This window comes from Heterodontus francisci, chromosome 8 (assembly GCF_036365525.1).
Source record: "Heterodontus francisci isolate sHetFra1 chromosome 8, sHetFra1.hap1, whole genome shotgun sequence".
NCBI classification, from domain to species: domain Eukaryota; kingdom Metazoa; phylum Chordata; class Chondrichthyes; order Heterodontiformes; family Heterodontidae; genus Heterodontus; species Heterodontus francisci.
Window position 1 is genome coordinate 107,298,517 of NC_090378.1, and position 16,907 is coordinate 107,315,423.

The window sequence follows — 16,907 nt, forward strand, 5'->3', positions numbered from 1 at the left end:
ACCCACAAGCGTCTTGATGGCGTGGTCTCACTGATCACACTTCAAGTTACCAAAAGCAGCTGCCATAGTCCTATTTGCCAATGGTCAGCTCTCAGAGTCTGATTTCCCCAGCCTGCAGCCTGTCTTTTTAAACAACTGCTTGCTGTTTTCGTCCATACACACACAGCAGGCCGTTTCAGCTGTGCTGATCTGTAATCTGAGCCTTGAATAGCTCTGGGAACACCTCTGTCACATGACTCTGTGACCTGTGCTTTAAACTGGTTAGAACCAGTTTTGTTTTCCCAACTCTCTCTCTGGAGCTTTCAGTTTCTTTTCCCAGTAAATGACTGTCTCAGAAAAAAACACAGGCTTTGAGTCCAAAGTCATAGCACCTAACAGTTCCTTTAGCCAGTCATCTCTTCGGATAGCTGTCTGCAGATGCTCCCCCACTGGTCTTGCACCACAGACTCCATTACACCGGCTGTGAGTTGTATTCTGCCTACAAGGGGGCTGACTCATTGGTGATGTGCTTCTTTGCCAGTAGACTGGGAATTTTTGAGTGGGGTGGATCTTCACTTTCCTCAAGACATTTTTTTTTAAAAGGCCCTAAAATGAAAAAAATCCAATAGGCAGCTTGAGATCCTGAAGTTACCCTTCCTCAGGTGTATAACCCAAGCTGTGTAAAACTGCTTTCTAAAGTTGTCATTCTGTTGCTGTGTTCCAGAATTAGACCAGGAACTGATTCTGTGGTTATGCTGTTAATTTCAAGTTGAGGCAAAAGTTGTCTGCGTAACAAGCATTGTAGTGAGTTAATTTGGTGCTGCTTGTCTTTCCTGAACCCATGTTGGCTTTGACTTGCTTTTCTTGCTCATAACATGAAGTTATATTTCTTCCTTTATAATAAACTCCAGTATTTTTGCCCATTGCAGATGTTGAGCCATTAGGTCTTAAATTCCAAGCTAATTAGCTCAGATTTTTTTCTGGAATGTAGTATCTTGTGGCATGCTCTATTGGGTAGACTTGATCCTGCATGTTAAGGTTTTAAAATGTTCTACTCTCAAAGTTGCCAGGAGTGTGAGCTGATAACGATGCAGTGAGGATAACAAGGCATCTGGGACCTTGGTGAACAACAGTATATCTTAACCAATGAGATTAAAGATTGAGAAATAAACATAGGAATGTCTAAGGGAGGGGGGGGTGAATTCTATGTCAAATCAAAATGAGTAATAAAGAGAGGGAATGAAAGATTAGATTAAAAGAGACAGAAGAGAAAAAAAATTAAAATTTGACTTTAAAAAAAATTTCCTCAAAACAATTTGCAACCTGAAAGAATGAGACTCCACACCTAGAATTGTTCACTTTTTGGGTAAGAGGTTTGGCAATCATTGACAATTATCATGCTATTAAAAAGGTACTTCTACTGTTAATTACTGAATTTAAATTTCTGTGGTGAGTTTAATGAGTAAGTAATCTGAAAATGCAGCAACTTCATGATGAAAGGTCACAGACCTGAAACATTAAATCTGCTTCTCTCTCCACAGATGCTGCCTGACCTGCTGAGTATTTCCAGCACTTCCTGTTTTTATTTAAATGTTTACCCAGTTACTGATGCGGTCAATTATATACTCTACTCTCTATCCCAGAACAAAATACACCAACCAGGTCTCTTCAAAAAGCAACATAATTATCAGTTTATTATAAAACAAGTCTTATCCAGTAACGAAGCAAAGCACTAACACACATATTGTAATATGAAAGTTCCCTTTTTAAATACCCAACTAACACACACACTGGTTAAAGAAAAAAAAAATTTTCTCTGCAGAGGACTTTGACCAAAAAAAAGTACTTTGGTCAAATACTTGTTAATTCTTGATGAAAAAGGATGATATATGTTGTATCCCAAAAGTAGCATACAGTCTGGCGTCTGAGTAGGTGGAGATGGGTCACTGGGATCTTTTCTGGAGCATTTCTTTTCAGGTGGTGCGAAATGTAATCTGGCAGGCTGTCCAGGTGCTTCTCAGGAGAAATGTGGCATCAGGGGTTTTAGCTCTTTCACTGGATTCGCAGGGTTTTTTCAAAGAGGTAAAGAAAGAGGAGCTGGGTGTTTTTCAGCAGACTACAAACCCAACTGATTTCAACACATTCCACACCCCAACTGAACCAAACCAAGATCCCAAAAATGAAACCTCCTGACCACCAAATATCTTGACATCTCTGTGTCACAATCCTTTTTTTTTTCTCCTTGGGAAATATTGCAGTGCACATTTAAGGCTGTAAAAGATAGTATTTCTTTAAGGCAGCAAGCTCCGGAGACTAAGCAAAAGTGCATTCTGGTTGCCTGGCAACAACCATACAGAGAGGGAGAACAGGGCTTCGATGAATCCATTTTGACTTTGAAACTGGCTAGCAGAGACACACAGTTGACAGACAGATCCGGCATGTGAAGGAAATAGGAGAGCTCGCTCTCTAAGTCACTTTAGACCCTGAGTTGTTTTTCTCTCAAAATTCTAAAAAAGCTTCAAGCCAGATTAATTCCTTAAAGAAATAACAAATTATTGATCTGCTGTGTTCATCACTGGGAAAAAAGAAGAGTGTGATACCACAACTGTTGAACCCCTATCTCTGGAAGCACCCTTTTCTCATCGGACTTTGGAAGACTGCAAGTGAACTTGGACTGTGTTGAATTTGAAGACCGTTCGTCGGAAGCGTAATCTGCAAATACTTTTTTTTCCCTATTTTTTTTCGGGCAGCTAATTAAAAACCAAACTACTGTTAGAGTATATGTGAGTGAATGTGGGAGTTAGATTTTTAACTAAGAACTTAAAGGTCTTTAGATATTGGTTTATCTTAGTAGTGTTTCAGATTTTTAAAAGTTTTTTAATACACAGTTAATTTGTTGATATCTAAAGATACCTGGTTTGGTTCGCCTCATTTGGGGGTTACGAGATTGTTTCAATTCGGCTGCTGCTTTAGATTAGATTAGATTAGATTAGAGATACAGCACTGAAACAGGCCCTTCGGCCCACCGAGTCTGTGCCGAACATCAACCACCCATTTAGACTAATCCCATATTCCCACCAAACATCCCCACCTGTCCCTATATTTCCCTACCACCTACCTATACTAGTGACAATTTATAATGGCCAATTTACCTATCAACCTGCAAGTCTTTTGGCTTGTGGGAGGAAACCGGAGCACCCGGAGAAAACCCACGCAGACACAGGGAGAACTTGCAAACTCCACACAAGCAGTAACCGGAATCGAACCCGGGTCCCTGGAGCTGTGAGGCTGCGGTGCTAACCACTGCGCCACTGTGCCGCCCCATCTTGGACTTGGAAACCTTAAAGAAATATGATGCGACCTGTGGAGTGACGTGACTGAATTGACAGTGTGTTGCTCCCACCGCAATCAGAATCAGAACATATTTTGATTGGGGGCGTTGTCCTGAGCAGTCATAACATCTGTAAACATCTTCCCCAATTCACCAAGGTTTCTATTGTTTATTGAGCTTAAGGCATGTGACATCCAGTAAAGGTTTGTTTTCAAACGAAACCTTGGTGACCCTTGTAAAAAAAAAAAACACACATCCATGAAATCCTTTCAGTTTTCCCAAATGAACCAATGGGCATAATTCTAAAATACAAGTCCTCTAAAAAAATTTTTTAAAATAGAAGCACTTTCATAACACCTCCATTCTTGCAGGAATGAAACACCATTTTGAAATGTGTTTCATTACAAAGTGTGGAAAAAAAAGATGAAAATTATTAAAACACATTTACACCCTCATTCTTATTCACTCTTTACCTTTAACTACTACAGTTCCACTTTGTACCATCTTTGCACTCAGATAACTCAAAGCAATGTTAAATTCTAGACAAAGCATCAGCAATTACATTTTTTCCCCGCAATGTGAATAATCTTGAAGTGATAAGGTTGCAATAGTAAACTCCATCGAATAGTCTGGCATTCTGGTTTTTGAATTTTTCCACAAAGGCTAGGGGGTTATGATCAGTATATTGCCAGTGTCTCTCTCTAGTCGTGGCAGACATCGACTTCAAAATGCTTAAGGGCCAGTCATAAGCCCAGGGTTTCTTATTCGACTGTTGAGTATCTCTTTTGGTGTCCATTTAGCTTTTTGGAAAAGTATCCCACTGGGATACTTTTGGGATAATGCCCAAATTATTGTCTTGTAACAGGACTGCACTGACCCCCTGTCATTAGCATCTGTTGCTACCTTGAAAGGTTTAGTGAAATTTGGAGCAGCCAACAGTGGTTCATTAATCAAAATGGCTTTCAGCCTCTCCAAAGATGCTTGGCATTCTCCTGACCACACTATCTTGACTTTCTTTTTTGTAGCAAATCCGTCCGTGGAGCAGCTATAATACTATAATTTGGTACAAACTTGCATTAGAAACCACATATCCCCAAAAACCTCATGATTTCTCGCTTAGTCTTAGATGTAGGGAACTCCACCAATGTCTTTTGGCAACACTTGTCCTTGCCCTCCTATATGTCCGAGGTAGGTTACCCTCGCTTATGCAAATTCATTTTCGGCAAGGTTTATTACCAAATCAGCCGACTGTAATTTTCTTAACAGAGCTTCGAGTTGTTCCAAGTGGTCCTACCAGGTGTCACTGTATACCAACACATCGTCAAGGTAAACCACACAGTTAGGAACACTGGCTACCACTTGGTTCATTCATCTCTGAAAAGTGGCTGGGGCATTTTTTAGCCCAAATGGCATTACTGAACATTGGAAAAGACCATCTGGTATGACAAAGGCCGATATCTCTTCAGCTCAGGGTGTTAAAGGAACATGCCAGTATCCCTTTAACAAATCAATTTTTGTAAGAAACCTGGCACTGCCTACTCTGTCAATACAGTCTTCCAAGCGAGCAATTGGGTATGAGTCTGCCTTTATTACTGCATTAACCTTTCTGTAGTCTGTGCAGAATCTAGTTGATCCATCAGGTTTGGGCGCTAACACCATTGGTGAACTCCAGCTGCTTAGATTGGGTTCAATTAAGTGGTTTTCCAGCATTGGATTTCTGCTTTCACCTGGGCCTTTTTCTCTGGACTTTAGGGATAAGGATGCTGTTTTATAGGAAAGGATTCCCCTACATCCATATCATGTATGGCTAAGTTTTACATTCTGGTTCGTCCCTACAGATTCCTTTAAATGCTGTGAGTAGCTTTGTTAGGTCTTCTTGTTCTGCATCTAAATATGGAAGCATAATATCTAATATCCCTAACAATTCAGTATTAGCTAACCGGATAGTAGGAGGTTCAATTTAAGCATTGTCCAGGCCTCCTCCTGCCTCATCCTCACCATTCCTTTTATCCTTCCCTGTCCTCACTACTTGACATGCCTGTGCTTGCTTATCCTCCTCTCGGCAATGATACTGTTTCAACATATTGACATGACGCCACCAATTCTTTTTCTGGCGATCTGGGGTGTCAATCTAATAATTTACTTTATCAATTCTCTTGACCACTTTAAATGGACCACTGAACCATGCTTTCAGTGGTTCACCCTGTAAAGGCAGTAATACTAACACCTCATCCCTTGGTTGAAATGTTTGGGTCTTGATATGCTTGTCTGTCCATTTCTTATGGTTGTTTGGGAAGCTTTCAGATGTTCTTGAGCCACTTTGCCAGATCTCGTGAGCAGCTCCCGGAACACATAATCCAACACAGAAGATTTGTCCCTCTGTTCTAAAAACATTTCTTTAATTAGTTTTAGAGGACCTCTTATCTCATGTCCATAAACTACTCAAAGGGACTAAAACCGGAAGACTCATCAGGTAAATCCCTAGTGACAAACAAAGAAATTCTAGCCCTTTATCCCAATCATGGGGATATTCATGACAGTATGCCCTAATCATTGTTTTGAGGGTCTGATGGTACCTTTCTAAAGCCCCTTGTGTCTGTGGGTGGTATGCTGAAGACTTTAACTGTGTTATACCCATATTATCCATAACTTCCTGAAAAATTTTAGACATAAAATTAGAACCTTGATCCGACTGAATCTCAATCGGTAATCCATATCTAGTGAAGAATTGGGTTAACTTCTCTACCTCTACCTTAGCAGAAGTTGTTGTCAAGGCCTCTGGGAACCAAGTAGCCATATCCATGATGGTGAGTGTATATTGGTGTTCCTGCTTTTGTTTTCAGTAAAGGTCCGATACAATCTGCCAACACCCTACTAAATGATTCCCCAAAAACTGGTATGGGAATTAGAGGTGCCAGTTTTATGGCAGTTTGCGATTTTCCCACATTCCGGCACGTATGGCACATTTAAAAAAAAAAATCCTTGGAGAGACCTGACCAATAAAAATGTCAACCTATATGTGATTGGGTCTTGTGGATCCCCACATGTCCCACTATAGGAAATTCATGTGCTATCCTTAATATTTCCTGACAATACTTGGGTGGTACTACTATCTGGTGAACTACCGTCCATTCTTCGTCATCAGGATCCCAGTTTTAATATAGTATCCTTCCAGAATTCCCTTTGCCTTTACTTCAGTTTGAGCTGATCGTGCCACTTTACTTGACTCTGGCTTGCTGAGCCTTGTTCAAAGAAGACTTATTGAACATTATCCAAATCCCCAAAGAAAGTTTCAGATATTCGACTATCTGTCTATGATGTCAATTTTACCTCCAACAATGGTACTTTTTTTAGGTATTGCTTGAGTCATTACACATGAAGGAAAAATTCCTGGAACCTTTTCCTGCTTCTGTTGTGTCTCTTTGACTTCACTTGGTCTTTCTGTGACTGCTGGAGAAGCTACTACCTTCACTCCGGCCAAATCATACCCCAGGAGTAGGTCAGCTCCGTCTACACTCAAGCAATGGACAACTCTTATGGTTACCGTTCCAGACATTAGGTCACGCTGTAGGTGCACTCTATACAAAGGTATGGGTATACACTCCCCAACGATACCATTCACTCAAACCTTGGCATTCAATGTGCCCTCTGGTGGAAAAGTTATGCCTTTCCCGAGCAAAAGTGTTTGGGTGGCTCCTGTGTCCCTAAGAAAAACTAGTTTACCTGTCTCACTTGAGGGATAAAGAGTTACTTTTCCTTTTGACAAGAATTCCCTATAACTCTCAGGAGCCTTGTTCACGTCCCCTGCACTCTCAGCAATTTTTTTACTTGGCCCTACAGCTTCAGTCAGAGCTACAGCCTGATCTGTCATATTCTCGGTCAGGGCCCCTCTATCTGCGATAAGTCCCATGGGTTTACCCCACAACTTCCAGCAATCTGCACGAAAGTGCCCCACCTTGTTGCAGTGGAAACACTTAGGCTCTCGGACCTCACTTCCACCCTCAGCATCTTCCTTTTTGGCCTAGGTGGGAGCAGTGCACCGTTTATTCTAGTCCCACTTCTCCACAGTTCACAATGTATATTTTAAATTTTCCCTCTTACCAATACGGTCAATCATATGCTCTATTTTTCCGAATAAAACACAGTAACCGGGTTTCTTTAATGAACAATAAAATTATCAGTTTATTATAAAACAAGTCTTAAGTAGTAACGAAGTAAAGCATAAACACAGTGATTGAAATTTTAAAGTCCCCTTTTCACCTTTGTCCCTTACACACTCTCTCTCTCTCTCTCTCTCTTTTTCTCTTTCTCTTTTTCTCTTTCTCTCTCTCCTCTCTGGGTGACCACATTGCAGAGCTCCTTAGTTCAGTCTGCAAGCATGACCCCAAACTTCTGGTGGCCTGACGTTTTTAATTCTCCTCCCCACATCCATTCTGACCTCTATGTTCTTGGTCTCCAAAACTGTTCTAGTGAAGCTCGAAGTAAGTTCAAGGAACAGCACCTCCTCTTCAGTTGAGCACTTTACAGCCTTCTGGACTCCAAGAGAGAAATACAGGGATTGAGCCAGGGCCTGGGACTGACAGCATAGCTCCATGGAGAGCTGACATGGACTCAGTGGGCTGAATGGCACAGAAGGAGGCGATAAATGACTCTGACTCTATACGGAGTTCACCAATTTGCCAGCATATCCTCTGCCCCTATTTTTTTCCAGAAGGCAGCTGTTGGTAATGATTCTTCTATTTCCATTTGCACTCACTCTAGACCCATCTTTTTTTTTTTAAACTTCTCATTACCATCTCCTTTTGCCTTGCACCATCATCCCTTTTGTCATTTAATCTCTACCCTAGACATTATCTTTTGTTCTTTTCACCCCTTTTAAAATCTGTTACAAATTTAACTTTTTCCAGTTCTGATGAGGGATCATCGACCTGCAAGGTTTAACTCTGTTTCACTCTCCACAGACACTGTCTGACCTGATGAGTATAACCTTTCTGCCATTTCTTTTCTATCGGACAGAGCCCCAGCCTATTCAGTCTTTCTCCATTAAGTACAATCTCTCAGTTCTGGTGTCGTAAGTCTTTTTTGCACCTTCTCCATGCCTCTATGTCCTGTTTTGGGCAGGTGAGAGACGATCGGGATGGTTCCCCTTTTTTTACCTCTCGATGAATCAAAGACAGCGTTTTGTTTAAAAAATGTGTTTTATTCCCTGAGCGTTTTAATGGTCAACAAACAGACAAATGACAGGCTTTCTCCTAAGTTTAAAATATCGATAAATGTTTATTATACAACATCCGAAAATGTACGCAATTTCACCCACTCTCACACGCATGCAGATACACACACACTCAAGAAAAGATGGAGATTAAAAGATAACATGCATTTAGGTTTGAAGGTTTAAATGTGTCCTCCGTTTAACTTGCATTTTCCTGGGGTGAAGACTTGGAATGGTGCAGGCCTGTATTCTTTTCCCTTATTCACTGAAGAAAGACTTGGGAGGTTTAGCAAGACTGATGCGCTGCTGGAGATTGCTTTTGTTATATTCCAGTCGAAGGTCACTGGCGAAGGCCTGGTATGATTTCTCAGGTCGGGAGTTCAAGGCCAAACACCAGTCGCTGCCTACCTGTAGTTCAAAGCTGGTAATTTTAGGCAGGGTCCTGTCTCTTCGATGGCAGAGATAGATCTCTGTCTCTCTCCCCTTTTCTGGCTCTGCGCAGAATGTCTCTTATTAAAACTCCCTGTCAGAAACCTGGTTTCTGTCATGTGACTGTTCTCATATATGGTGTCTGATCGTGAGGCCATTGTTAGACAATGGGGTCTGGGTGTCACTCATCTTCATTCCATTTTGATAAAGCGGAGTTTTTTTACACCCATTCTCTTGAGTTTGAATTTGAAGTCACAAAGTCTGTAATGCCATTGTTAACCCAATTTGTTGGAGAGAAGCAGCTATTAACGCAGAATGGGTCATTTACATTTTAATGCCTTATCCAAGGCTTGTCCAGACACGAAGATTGGCCGAGTTATTGCAATTTCCATGTCTGTTAGCAGTACAGAGTAGGGTCACCTGACCTCTCAACTCCATTTTTTTTGTAGGAAAAGTGTCCATTTTGTGTTTGTTTCATAAGTTCCTTGTGTAATTCATAAATTCTTCTTGCATGAGCGTGACAGTCCTTTTTGTAATATGGAGACCAGAACTGCACACAGTACTCCCAACTGTGGACTGATCAAGTTTTTACATGTTTGCATAACTTCTCTGCTTTTGAATTCTATTGCGTGAGAGATGAACCGCAATACTTGTTTCCTACATTTTTGTGGCTTTGTTAACCTGTATTGCTACTTGTAATGATTTGTGACTCTGCACCCCAAGATCTCTTGGCTTCTCTACCTGAGTTGCAAGGATTTTCTTATTTTCCAAGGATTACGTGGCCTCTATTTCTTCTTCCGAAAAGCTCCACCTCACTTATCTATATTGAAATTCATTTGCCCTTTACACACCCATTCTGCAAGTTTGTTGACTTTTTTTGCAGTCTTCCTCAGGCATATAAGTAGTAAAAGGGTAGTAAGAGAAGGGGTGGGGCTAATAGGGACCAAAAAAGGGATCATAAATGAGTACTTTGCATCTATCTTTACCAAGGAAGAAGATTCTGCTGAAGCCATAGTGAAAGAGGAGCTAGTTGAGGCACTAGATGGGCTAAAAATTGATAAAGGGAGGTATTAGAACAGCTGACTGTACTTAAAGTTGATAAGTCACCAGGACTGGATGGGATGTATCCGAAGATGCTGAGGGAAGTAAGGGTGGAAATTGCAGAGGCACTGACCATAATCTTCCAATCCTCCTTTGATGCAGGGGTGGTGTCAGAGGACAGGAGAATTGCAAATATTACACCCCAGTTTAATAAAAGGGTGTAAAGATAAACCCAGGAACTACATGCCAGTCAGTTTAACCTCGCTGGTGGGAAAGCTTTTAAAAATGATAATCTGGGACACAATTAACAGTCACTTGGACAAGTGTAGATTAATTCAGGAAAGTCAGCATGGATTTGTTAAAGGCAAATCATGTTTAACTAACTTAGTTGAGTTTTTTGACGAGCTAGCAGAGAATGTTCATGAAGGAAATGCGGTTGATGTGCTGTACATGTATTTCCAAAAGGTGTTTGATAAAGTGCCTCATAATAGGTTTGCCAGCAAAGTCAAAGACCATGGAATAAAAGGGACAGTGGCAGTGTGGATACAAGGTTGGCTGAGTAACAGAAAACAGATGATTGAGCAGCAGAAACGGTTGTTTTTTGGACTGGAGGAAGGTATACAATGGGGTTGGTACAAGGACCACTTGCTTTTCTTGATATATATGTTAATGACTTAGACTTGGGTGTACAGTGCACAATATCAAAACTTGCAGATGGCACAAAATTTTTAATGTTGTGAACTGTGAGGATAATGATAGACTTCAAGAGGACATAGGCAGGTTGGTGGAATGGGTGGACATGCAGCAGATGAAATTAATGCAGAGAAGTGTGAAACGATACATTTTGGTGGAACAAGGAGAAGCAATATAAAATAAAGGATACAATTCTGAAGTAAGTGCAGGAACATTGACACCTGGGGGTATATGTGCAAAAATCGTTGAAGATGACAGGACAGGTTGAGAGAGTGGTTAAAAGGTATACGGAATCCTGAGCTTTATACATAGAAAAAAGAACATTACAGCACAGGAACAGGCCATTTGGCCCTCCAAGCCTGCGCCGATCTTGATGCCTGCCGAAACTAACACCTTCTGCACTTCCGGGGCCCATATCCCTCTATTCCCTTCCCATTCAGCCCATTGCACCTGCTCAGCTATTCAAACAGATCATGGCTAATCATCTACCTCTACACCCTTTTTCCCCACTGTCCCCATATCCCTAGATGTCATTAGTATCCAGAAATCTATTGATTTCTGTCTTGAACATGCTCAATGATTGAGCTTTCACAGCCCTCTAGGATAGGGAATTCCACAGATTTACCACCCTCTGAGTAAAGAAATTCCTCCTCATCTCAGTCTTAAGTGGCCTGCTCCTTATTCTGAGACTGTGTCCCCTGGTTCTAGACTCACCAGCCAGAGGAAACATCCAATCCACAGCTACCCTGTCATTTCCTGTAAAAAAATTTTGGAAGTTTCAATGAGATCAACTCTCATTCCTCATAACTCTAGAGAATACAAGCCCAGTTTCTGCAATCTCTCTGAATAAGACAATCCCACCAACCCAGGGATTAGTCTGGTGAACCTCCGAAAGGCTGATCTGTACTGTGATTAGTGAACCAGATTTTTTTTGTAATTAAATTACATTGAAATTCCACCAGCTGCCATAGTAGGATTTGAACCCGTGTTCCTTGGGCATTATCCCAAGCCTTTGGATGGCTAGTCCAGTGACGTTATCATTACGCCACCGTCTCCCGTCGATCAACTGAAACTAGTTGGTTCAGTAGGTGTTAATTATTCTAACAGGAAGCTTAGCTCGCGAGCAAGTGGCTCACCAGAGGCTCTAGAAAAGCAGTCAGGATTTCAAGCCACATGGAGAGGAGACTTCGCCGGGGTGAGGTGTAGTCAGAATGTGAAGGTGGGAATTTGGTTCACGTGGGAATTGAGTGCAGAGAGGGAAAGAGAAATTGAAGTGTGATGTTGCTCTCTAGTTATTGTGTGTATGTGGATGTAATGGGCCTGCACCTGCAACACTCATGGGCTATATACAGGGAATGCTTGATCCTGATGGTAGTAGAAAAAAGCATGTTTCATTCCACAAAGCCACTCTTTCACCATTTGAGTGCAAGTTTAATTGAAGACAAATTTGCAGAACGAAAAGTCATCAATCCATGACATCAAGCAAGATGTAAATCAATGTGATCAGTCTATTGCATAAATAATTGTTTCTATCTTTTTATTTAGCATTTGGGAGAGAGATTCCAGTGCATTGCAGTCCAGTGTCAGTTCTGCCACCCACAGCAGACATCTGTTGGGATTTTCTAATGAAAATGGAGCTGGAGGTTTTCAGGAAACAACTGAAAAATTTACTGCGGACAATTACAGGTAACTTCATCTCATCACAGCACGCACATGTGTTATCTTAGTTGGAGTTGGGTAAATGTTTGGAGCTTGATGGTCCTCCCATCCACTTCCTATAAGCTATTACTAAAAGTAGTTCTTTGATCTCATCATCTTAAAAAGTAAGTGCCTACCTTAAAGCTGTCCATATCAATTTTAATTTATTCACACATTCAGGAAAAAATTCTGTCTGTGCTATCAAACAACAATGAACTTGGATCTATGTTGGGTTTTGCCACAGAGAAAACATCTCAAAAGAGGAGTTAAAATGGACACCGAGCATAAGTGGGAGAGTTAAGAGAAGTGACGAAAGTGTGGTATAGGCAACAAAAAATGAGGCAAGCAGAAGCCAGATAGAAGGACTTGGGGATTGAGTTCCAGAGATTAGGACTGAGACGGTTGCTGAAGAAGGTGAAATGGAATGAGGAGGAATGCTTAATGACCAGAGTTAGAGCACTGAAGGGCTTGGGGCACAGCATCATAGAAATTTTTGTGGATGAGGTTAAGGATTTTGAAATTGATGCACAAGGTGATGGGATATCAATGTCAGCCAGGATTGGAGTCATAACAAGGGGAATTCAGTGTGCAACAGGATGAGGGCAGGAGAATTTTAGAAGAACTGAAGTTACAAGAGGGTGGAATTTAGGAGACTGGCTAGGAGGTGAAAAAAAAGCGTGGATTACACTATTGGCTGCAGTGGAATTGCAGTAGAGGTGGACAATTTCACAGAGGTGGAGGTAAGTTGTCTTTGTGGTCAACTGAAGCTTAGCTTTGGCTCAAGCAGAAAATTGAGGTTGCGGGTCAAATGGTGCAACATAGACAAGCGGTGGGGAAGCGATATGATGTCAGTGGCAAGGGTACAGATTTTTTGTTAGACTTTGGTCTTCCCACTGTTGGAGGAAATTCTGTATGCTTGTTCCACAGGCAGTCTGATAACTGAGGGAATTGTAGTTGTGAATTTGCAGGTGGAACTGGATGTATGGAAACTGTTGCTGTTGGGTGATGTCTCCAAGCAATAATGCACATGTGAGTGAAGAAGGGGAGAAGGATAGAACCATGGGGTACTCTGGAAGGGACCATATTGGGGCAGGAGGTGGGGTCATGGCTGGAGAGGCAGGTAGGAGTGGAACCATGCAATGGAAGTCCACTGGAGATAGATCATAACAACAACAACTTGTATTTATAAAACACCTTTAACATAATAAACGTCCCGAGAAATTTTATAGGGGTATTATAAAACAAAGTATGACACTGAGCCACAAAAGGACATATTAGGTCAGATGGCCAAAAGCTTGGTCAAAGTGGTAGGTTTTAAGGAGTGTCTTAAAGGAGGAAAATGAGGCGGAGAGTTGTAGGGAGGGTATTTCAGAGCTTGGGACCAAGGCAACTGAAGGCACGGCCACCAATAGTGGAGCAATTTATAGTCAGGGATGCAAAAGAGGCCAGAATTAGAGGAGTGCAGATTTCTTGAAGGGTTGTGGGGCTGGAGGAGATTACAGGAAGGGGCGAGGCCATGGAGGGATTTGAAAACGAGGATGAGAATTTTTAAACCAAGACATTGCTTGACCAAGAGCCAATGTAGGTCGGCATGGGGGTGATAGGGGAATGGTATTTGGTGTGAGTTAAGACACAGGCAGCAAAGATTTGGACGACCCCAAGTTTGCAGAGAGTAGAATGTGGGAGTGCGTTGGAATAGTCAAGACTAGAGGTAACAAAGGCATGCATGAGGATTTCATCAGCAGTTGAGCTGAGACGGGGCGAAGTCAGGCGATGTTACGGAGGAGGACATAAGCAGTCTTACTGATGGCATGAATATGAGGTCAAATGTGACACCAAGGTTCTGAGCAGACTGGCTTAATCTCAGACTTTTGCCAGGGAGAGGAATAGAGTCAGTAGCAAGGGAATGCAGTTTGGAGCGTGGACCGAAAACTAGAGCTTCAATCTTCCCAATATTTAATTGAAGGAAATTTTTACTCATTCCTGTACTGAATGTTGGATAAGCAGTCTAATAATTTAGCAATAGTGGAGGTGTCGAGAGAATTGGTGATGAGGTAGAACTGACTGTCATCAGCATACATGTGAAAACTGGCACTGTGCTTTCAGTTGAAGTTGCCAAGGGGCAACATGAAGACGTGAAATAGGAGGGGGCCAAAGATAGATCCTTGGGGAACACCAGAGGTAACTATGTGGGAGCAGGAAGAGAAGCCATTGCAAGTGATTCTCTAACTACCACTAGATAGATAAGAATGGGACCAGGTGAGAGCAGTCCCACCCAGCTGGGTGACAGTGGAGAGGCGTTGGAGTAGGATGGTGTGGTCAACCGTGTTAAAGGCTGCAGACGGGTTGAGAAGGATGAAGATGGAAAGTTTACCTTTATCACAGTCACATGGGATGTAATTTATGACTTTGATGAGAGCTATTTTGGTACTGTGGCAAGGCTGGAAACCTGATTGGAGGGATTTAAACATGGAGTTCCAGGAAAGAAGGGAACGGATTTGGGAGGCGACAACATGTTCAGGGATTTTGGAGAGAAAAGGGAGGTTGGAGATTGGACGGTAGTTTGCAAGGGCGGTGGGATCAAGAGTTTTGTTTTCAGGAGATGGGTGGTGACGGCAGATCTAAAGGCAGGAGGGACAAAACCTGAAGAGATAGAACCGTTAACACTACCAGCTAACATGGATTCAGTGCCACAGAAAGGTCGAGGAGATCTGGTAGTTCAGAGTCACAGAATATAATTTTTTTTTAAATTAAATAATTGGGCTTGACCAGGGCGGTGGTGGTGCTGTCAGCGATGCAAAAACTTACACAAGATATGCAAGCAATGTCACGATGTATGATTGTAGAAAACTTAAAATATTCATGTGCTTATCATAGAAGAAACAAATTCCAATATTAAATTTCACAAGAAGCACAGGATAGTCAGGTTGTGTCGAATGTGACCTCAACATTGTTTTATTAATGGCTCTTTCAGTCTGCTTATTCCATTTCTTCACTCTGACTGTGTTATCCTTGTCACCTGTTCACGTTCTCAGAGCCCGCTTAATCTCCTCACAACCCACCACAAGAGCAAATGGAAGTAGAATTAAAATGCAACAAAATTCAGAAAAAAAATTCATGAAAAATAAAAATGGATGTTGGTAAACAAAAACCACTGCTAATCACAAAATATGCAACAAAACAAAAAGAATGCGAGCCAGCCATGGGTCCCAGCTTCCTTCCACCCAGCCTCCAGCTCCCTTTTGTATGTGGGTCCTGTAGCAGTCCACACATGGCCTTTCCCTGTCCAGCCTCGGTACTAGTTTGGGAGCCAGACATTGTTTGCTGTTGTTTTGCTGTGTTGCCTGGGATGTTTCCAAAATGATGGAATGGACAAAATTGAGAAATCAGAAAAATAATAACATTGCAAGGGGCATTAGAGATGTGGCAAATATAGGCAGAGAAAGGCCATCAAGGGAATGAGAGACTTGGAGAAAGAGGGAAAATAAGAGTCAAGAATAATATAACGAAGGGAAAGGCACAGATGATAGAGAGGAAATCTGTCCAACTGAGCCTTGAATATATCAATAACTCAGCCTTCACTACACTCTGGGGGAGGGAATTCCAAACATTAACGACTCTCCGAGAGAAGAAATTCCCCCTCATCTCCATCTCAAATGGAAGGCCCCTTATTTTGAAAGTGTGCTGCATAGCTCTAGATTCCCTCATGAGGGGAAACATCTTCTCTGGTCTTGTGCAGCTCGTGGTATCCTAAGATTTAATTGGATCTTCCTGGACACCAGCCTTAATGAATGTAGGATGTTCACAGTTGGGTAGCTGCAGGCTACATGTGACCTACACATCAGGAGCTGATGGCACTGTCACCCTACTGACATCAACATAAAAGATGCTCCTGACTAACAAGCTGCCCATTGACATTCTATCAAAGTGACTTCTGCCACACCTGCTGATAGATTCTCTCTAAAATGTTCACCTGGGCTTAAATTTCCAGATGCTGACTAATCCATTAGATACAGTGAGTTTTTCTATTTTGATTTTAGAGACTAGAATGCTATTTATCAATATGTCACAATAGATTCATAGATGGAAGGATGCCAACCAACACCAGATTCTTTGTGTTCTTCAATTAAATCTGACATTGTTTCAGAATGTTAATAATATAGACACATAGGATCTGACAGCACTAATGTGCTAATGACTGAAGTGTCAAATGAGGGGGAAAATTTCAGTTATATAAAAAATAACAGATGGTGAGAAAACGTGGTGTGAGCTTTGGGAGTTGATTATATCCTTCAACACGCATCCTATCATGTATTATTTATCAGATACCTTGTTTTAGAACTTGGACACTGCCAATCTTTTCCACTTCATGGCTGGACTAACGTTTGAGTCACGAAGAGAAATTAATCTAGCACTCATTCCCACACATTGCACTTGTTTATGGCAAAGGGCTTCGATACAGTCAGACTGAGATTTGGATGCCTTTCTATGGTTTACTCAAGTGGGCATTCTGCATGGATTAGC

General features: G+C 41.7%; 1 protein-coding gene across 2 annotated transcripts in view; it reads left to right on the forward strand.

Annotated features, from left to right (window-relative positions):
* Window positions 1–16,907, forward strand: part of atf6 (activating transcription factor 6) — a 516,610-nt gene that overhangs the window by 215,021 nt on the left and 284,682 nt on the right. For both annotated transcript variants that reach the window (XM_068037874.1, XM_068037875.1), the window contains exon 10: window positions 12,231–12,371. In XM_068037874.1, the coding sequence (XP_067893975.1) occupies window positions 12,231–12,371 (141 nt within the window). The remainder of the gene's footprint in view (window positions 1–12,230; window positions 12,372–16,907) is intronic.